The sequence below is a fragment of the Nerophis lumbriciformis genome, linkage group LG39 (assembly GCF_033978685.3).
Source record: "Nerophis lumbriciformis linkage group LG39, RoL_Nlum_v2.1, whole genome shotgun sequence".
Lineage (NCBI taxonomy): Eukaryota > Metazoa > Chordata > Actinopteri > Syngnathiformes > Syngnathidae > Nerophis > Nerophis lumbriciformis.
The window spans coordinates 15259973-15267500 of NC_084586.2; the positions used below are offsets into that span (position 1 = coordinate 15259973).

At 37.6% G+C, this 7528-nt stretch overlaps 1 protein-coding gene across 1 annotated transcript in view; it reads right to left on the reverse strand.

Annotated features, from left to right (window-relative positions):
• The window catches only part of mxra7 (matrix-remodelling associated 7), a 26774-nt gene continuing 19246 nt past the window's right edge, over positions 1-7528 (reverse strand). The window contains exons 4-5 of the mRNA XM_061932100.1: positions 4917-5075; positions 1-226 (exon numbers count right to left, since the gene is read on the reverse strand). Of these exons, the coding sequence (XP_061788084.1) occupies positions 4961-5075 (115 nt within the window). The 3' untranslated portion in view covers positions 1-226; positions 4917-4960. The remainder of the gene's footprint in view (positions 227-4916; positions 5076-7528) is intronic.

The window sequence follows — 7528 nt, forward strand, 5'->3', positions numbered from 1 at the left end:
TTTCTTACACACACTTGTTATTTCATATGTTGACCAGAGGGGGAGCACTTATAAAAGCGACACAGTTAATTTGAAAAATCCCTCCTTTTTGGGACCACCCTCATTTTGATAGATTTCAAATGAGACATTGTCTATTAGATGCAACGGTTTTCCGTATTGGGACCATGATTTATGTCATCACTTGTTCACACCTCCTCATATGGAAGCTACTTTTCCTTGTTGAGGTCTCAAGAAAGGTAGAAATACAAGAACACACACACACACACACACACACACACACACACACACACACACAGCCCTATCATGTGTGACCTAGTACTTTTCCCTACGTCCGTGTACCGCTCCGTACAGCAGAGTTTTAAAAAGTCATAAATTTTACTTTTTGAAACCGATACCGATCATTTCCGACATTACATTTTTAAAGCATTTATCGGCCGATAAAATCGAACTGCCGATATTATCGGACATATCAAGTGATAATATATCTATTGTTGGTGGGGTTTTTTTTGCAATCAAATTTTGCTCTTTTTTTTTTACATTTTTGTTGTGTTTTGTTTGACTGTAAAAGATACACAACTATGGAGGAGCTGGTCTGAGAAGTAAAAGAGGAGCGACGTTCATATGTTGTTAATATTCAGTCTTTTATTGTTCATAGATAATATTGTAAATCCCACTTTCTTTATTTTCATGTACATTTTGGGTGTCCCATTCAGTAAAAAACTGTAAAATTCCATTCCGTTTTTTTTTTAGGTGGTCTGTCATAACGTTGCTAGAACTCTATCGGACATTGTGACTTTTGGTATTAGTGTTCCTGGAAAAAAAGGGACCCAAACACACATACTGTACAGCACATTTTTACAGCTAAATATGTATATATCATTAGGGATGATGTTCGAAACTGGTTCTCCCGGTTGTTTGATAAGAAAAGAACCGATTCCATGGACTCGAATCCCTTTTTGAGAACCGGTTCCCGTTATCGAGGCCACTATAGTAAAGAAAAAGAGTTGGTTCTTTATTCGAATCCCTGGGAACGAATCCCAAATGAGCAATGTTAAGCCCATTTGATTGTAGACTCTTACTGACACCTTGTGGCGATATGAAAATACTACGCGTCATTAGTTTGGGCACTTCCGGGTTGGCGACGTCAGTTCAGTTCATGAGACAATTGAGAAGTAGACAAGTTGTGTTAGCTCTTACAAGCCTTGGAAAAGATAAGTCTGTAAGTAAACTGTTTAACTTGTTTATGTAACTCAATATTAAGGTGGAAAGTATTTAAATTTGATACTAAGATGTTTATTGAAAAACGATTTTTGTGCACTGTTTCAATGGATGTTTTGAGGACTTAAAATGGCTGCCAGTCGTGTATTTTCACCATTGAAATAATTTTTTGGAAGAAGAATTGTTGATTGATGACTGTGGTGTTCTTAGTGTCATAGTGTGTGTAGTTAGTAGAGATGCGCGGTTTGCAGACACAACCGCGGAGTCCGCGGATTATCCGCGGGTCGGGCGGTTGAAATTAAAAAAAAATTAGATTTTATCCGCGGGTCGAGTCGGGCGGTTGAAATAAAAAAAAATTAGATTTTAAATAGATTCAGGCGGGTGGCAGTTAAACCAATTCGGAAATATATATACATAGTTAAATGTTGTTACCCACATACGAAAAACGAGCAGGCACCTGCAGCATGCCACAACAGAAGAAGAAAAAAAAAAGAGATGGCAACGCCGGCAGCAAACGTGGTACGCGACAAACTAAAAAAGGGAATACTAAAGACCAGGGAAAAAAAGGCCAGAAAAGTTCAGCGTGGACTCGTTTTTATGAGGTTGTAAATCAGGATGATAGTAATGCTGGCTACGTGATTTGCAAGAGCTGCGACGCTGTTTATGTCTACGACAGTCACAAAACCGGGACATCTAACATGGTGCATCACATTTGTGCAAAACCCCGAACCTCCACAAACACCCTGAGCATGAGCAGTTTCGTCCGCCGTGATCCCAGAAGAGTGCCACAGGATGTTAAAACAAGATAGAAGGCAGCTGCCTGCAGCAGTTTGAGTGGCGCGAGCGCGCTTGGAGGTGCGCTCAGCGCGGCTCCCAGATGATTGCGCACTGGTGTGCGTCTGGGCCGTGACAGCGCGGCACGCATTGAATGTCTCTGCTGAATTGGATCAGTCTCCTTTCTTTAACAGGCAAAAGCTTTATAACCTCACTAATGCCTTGCATCGTCTATATTAGATATATAACAACGGGCGGGTGGCGGATGGCGGGCGGGTGCGGTTTTGATTAAATGTTAGTTCGGGTGGATGGCGGATGGTTGACGACTTTTGTGATGCGGTTGCGGATGAAATAATTGCCTATCCGCGCATCTCTAGTAGTTAGTGTGTTCCAATAGCAGCAGAAGTGCACTTTTTGGAGAGCTGTATTATTTACAGTTTTGTGCCCAAGGCACTGATTTTATTTAACACTATATTATTATTTATACACCTATAGTGATCACAGAGACAGGTTGTTTTTGTGTTACTGTATATATTTGCTTTTCTGAAAAATCCCACTTAATATACTTTGGGTAACAACAGCCAATATTTTATTTTTATTTTTTTTCGGGGGGTAACAGTCAATTTTTATTTATTTATTTTATTTTTTTCTTATAAAATAAAAGTGAGCTTTTGTTAAACCAAATATTGTGTTTTTTTCCATATACAACAACCTATCTCGATGACCGCTTCAGATATGACTATGGACTTTGAAGAGACTTGACGAGTAACTCAAGTAACTTAATTAACTTTGAATTTGAAGAACATAATTGTTTGGATTGGATTGTTCTATTATGGCTCATTTGAATATTATTATTTATGTAATTGTTTTGCTAAAGCACACAATTAGGGGCCGGGATGTTGGAGCCTATCTATATTATTTATTTATTAATTGTTTTGACAATGAAATCAAATAATGTCAATAATGATGTTGATGAATTATTGGATGTTTTAGATTTCATTGTGATTGACTGATTGTTTTCAGCTGCTCACGCTCCTACTGGTGAGCCACTTCCTCCTCCTATAATTAAGAAGACATGTTGAAGGAGTGAGGAGTGAAACAGTTTGTTTACTGCTAAATTATTGAAGCCACGCTAAATAAGTTATTTTGATTATTTTGAAAGTCAACCACAGAGAATATGTTTTGTTTGTGAAAATAAATTATGATCATTTGGAATCTCGACATATCTCCGCGAGTGCTTATTAAGGAATTTAGTGAGTCAAACACCTCCTCCTCAGGACTACTCTGCATTACTTTATTTTTATTTATTCGAACTTTTTGAACGCAAGAGTAGCCGTAACATAGTGTGTGTAGTTAGTATGTTCCAATAGCAGCAGAAGTGCACTTTTTGGAGAGCTGTATTATTTACAGTTTTGTGCCCAAGGCACTGATTTTATTTAACACTATATAATTATTTATACACCTATAGTGATCACAGAGACAGGTTGTTTTTGTGTTACTGTATATATTTGCTTTTCTGAAAAATCCCACTTAATATACTTTGGGTGACAACAGTCAATATTTATTTTTTTTATTTTTTTAGGGGGGCAACAGTCAATTTTATTTATTTATTTTTTTTTTTAAATAAAATAAAAGTGAGCTTTTGTCATACTTGCCAACCCTCCCGGATTTTCCGGGAGAATCCCGAAATTCAGCGCCTCTCCCGAAAACCTCCCGGGACAAATTTTCTCCCGAAAAACTCCCGAAATTCAGGCGGACCTGAGTGACGTGTTGACAACACACAACAACAGTGTCTACCGTAAAGCAGTTCGTCTGCCGTAAACAGCAATGTTGTGACACTTTTAAACAGGACAATACTGCCATCTACTGTACATGCATATGTGACCCACCCGTAATGTGTCACATTTTTGTGTTGATTTATTTATTTTATTTTGTGGTTTGAATTCGTTTTTGGAGCTGTCATTACACATTTATCAGTATTCACATTGGTCAGTAGGGGGCAGTAGGGTGTTTCTTCCCAATTGAATGCTATCACCTGCAGACCGGAAGTGTCTTGTCATTCTGATGAGCGCGACCAGTCTGTGAACAATTGAAACGTCCTGTGTGCTTTTTCTTCCTGTATAATAGGTTAGTTTTGGTGAATCAACTCACTGAATAATATCCATGTGATCTTTATAAGTTTAAGTACACATTCTGATGGTGGAGCCTAACTCTAAAGTGTTTGTGAGTTGTAGTTTGTAAATGAACACTGAAATTCAAGTATTTATTTTATTTATATATATATATATATATATATATATATATATATATATAGCTAGAATTCACTGAAAGTCAAGTATTTCTTATATACTGTATATAGATCTTAACCACGCCCCCAACCACGCCCCCCGCCCCACCCCCGACTACGCCTCCGCCCTCACCCCCACCCCCCGAAATCGGAGGTCTCAAGGTTGGCAAGTATGGCTTTTGTTAAACCAAATATTGTGTTTTTTTCCACATACAACAACCTATCTGGATTCGATGAGAGAATCGATAAGGAATCGGTTCAATAAGAGGACTCGATAATGGGCTCGAACTCTATAATTTCTTATCAAACATCATCCCTATATATCATTTATACACACATACACATTGGCCCCCCCAGACACATTGTTTCTCTCAATGTGGCCCCCGAGTCAAAATAATTGCCCAGCTCTGCCTTAGAAGCTACGGTATTTTGTATCCTCACAAAAAACATCACAATCCGCCATATTTTCCGCTTCATTCGGGGCGTGGGGGAACTTCTCGTAGAATCCAGAACCGTGGCGAGAAAAATCCTGCTAAGGGTTCGGAGAGAAAAAAAAAAGAAGTTCCATCCGCTTCTCCCCTCAGCCTGGGAACTACATCCGACAACGCTTGCGCGCCACAATGCGGCGTTAGCTCACCGGGCGGCGTCCTTGGCCGTCGCTAAGGCAACGCGCGAGAGTCCTCAGATGGAGTAGAGGCGCAGTTGCTCCTCCATGTCGCCCTCGGAGACGTCCCCGAACGTCTCCGTGTTGTCCCTCAGCAGCTGGAAGATGGCGGCCAGCTGCTCCCGTTGCACCCTGGGAAGAGAGGATGGCGTAAGTAAGTACGCTGGGACATGCAGCCTTGACTAAAACAATACTGTTCACTTTTGATCGACACTATCGGACTACAACTGACTCTAGGCAGATAATAATGTAGCGATATTGAATGTCTCTAAAAATGTTTTTTAATGAGCCTCAACATTTTCTCAAAATTAAAATTAACATGAAAGCAAAATATAAAACATAAGTAATTGATACTATTATTAGTACAAAACCCAAAACCAGTGAAGTTGTCACGTTGTGTAAATGGTAAATAAAAACAGAATACAATGATTTGCAAATTCTTTTCAACTTATATTCAATTGCAAAGACAAGATATTTAACAATCGAACTGAAAAACTAGTTTTTTTTTTGCTAATAATAATTAACTTTTACCTTGAAAATCATTTTTTTGTCTTCAAAATCAACTTTTACTTTGAAAATATTTTTTTTTGTCATGAAAATCAACTTTTACCTTGAAAATATTTTTTGTCATGAAAATCATTGTTTTCCTTGAAAATCAACTTTTACCTGGAAAATAATTTTTTGTCTTGAAAATCAACTTTTAGTTTGAAAATCATTTTTTTGTCTTCAAAATCAACTTTTACTTTGAAAATAATTTTTTTGTCATGAAAATCAACTTTTACCTTGAAAATATTTTTTGTCATGAAAATCATTGTTTTCCTTGAAAATCAACTTTTACCTGGAAAATAATTTTTTGTCTTGAAAATCAACTTTTACTTTGAAAATCATTTTTTTGTCTGCAAAATCAACTTTTACTTTGAAAATCATTTTTTGTCATGAAAATCAACTTTTACCTTGAAAATCATTTTTTTGTCTTCAAAATCAACTTTTACCTTGAAAATATTTTTTGTCATGAAAATCATTGTTTTCCTTGAAAATCAACTTTTACCTGGAAAATAATTTTTTGTCTTGAAAATCAACTTTTACTTTGAAAATCATTTTTTTTGTCTTCAAAATCAACTTTTACTTTGAAAATCATTTTTTGTCATGAAAATCAAATTTTACCTTGAAAATCATTTTTTTGTCTTCAAAATCAACTTTTACTTTGAAAATAATTTTTTTGTCATGAAAATCAACTTTTACCTTGAAAATATTTTTTGTCATGAAAATCATTGTTTTCCTTGAAAATCAACTTTTACCTGGAAAATAATTTTTTGTCTTGAAAATCAACTTTTACCTTGAAAATCATTTTTTTGTCTTCAAAATCAACTTTTACTTTGAAAATCATTTTTTGTCATGAAAATCAACTTTTACCTTGAAAATCATTTTTTTGTCTTGAAAATCAACTTTTACCTTGAAAATCATTTTTTGTCTTGAAAATCATTTTTTGTCTTGAAAATCAACTTTTACCTTGAAAATCATTTTTTGTCTTGAAAATCAACTTTTACCTTGAAAATCATTTTTTGTCTTGAAATTCAACAATTCCACAGACATGCACCTGGGGATAGGTTGATTGGCAACACTAAATGGTCCCTAGTGTGTGAATGTTGTCTGTCTATCTGTGTTGGCCCTGCGATGAGGTGGCGACTTGTCCAGGGATTATCCCGCCTTCCGCCCGATTGTAGCTGAGATAGGCTCCAGCACCCCCCGCAACCCCGAAGGGAATAAGCGGTAGAAAATGGATGGATGGATAATTAACTTAGAATTTAATGGCAGCAACACGTTGCAAAAAAGTCGTCACTGGGGCATTTTTACCACTGTGTTACATGGCCTTTCCTTTTAACAACACTCAGTTAACGTTTGGGAACTGAGGAGACACATTTTTGAAGCTTTTCAGGTGGAATTATTTCCCATTCTTGCTTGATGTACAGCTTAAGTTGTTCAACAGTCCGGGGGTCTCCGTTGTGCTATTTTAGGCTTCATAATGCGCCACACATTTTCAATGGGAGACAGGTCTGGACTACAGGCAGGCCAGTCTAGTACCCGCACTCTTTTACTATGAAGCCACGCGGTTGTAACACGTGGCTTGGCATTGTCTTGCTGAAATAAGCAGGGGCGTCCATGATAACCTTGCTTGGATGGCAACATATGTTGCTCCAAAACCTGTATGTACCTTTCAGTATTAATGGCGCCTTCACAGATGTGTAAGTTACCCACTAATACACCCCCATACCATCACAGATGCTGGATTTTACACTTTGCGCCAATGGTTCTTCTACTCTTTGGTCCGGGGGACACAACGTCAACAGTTTCCAAAAACAATTTGAAATGTGGACTCGTCAGACCACAGAACACTTTTCCACTTTGCATCAGTCCATCTTAGATGAGCTCGGGCCCAGCGAAGCCGGCGGCGTTTCTGGGTGTTGTTGATAAATGGCTTTCGCTTTGCATAGTAGAGTTTTAACTTGTACTTACAGATGTAGCGACAAACTGTAGTTACTGACAGTGGTTTTCTGAAGTCTTCCTGAGCCCATGTGGTGATATCC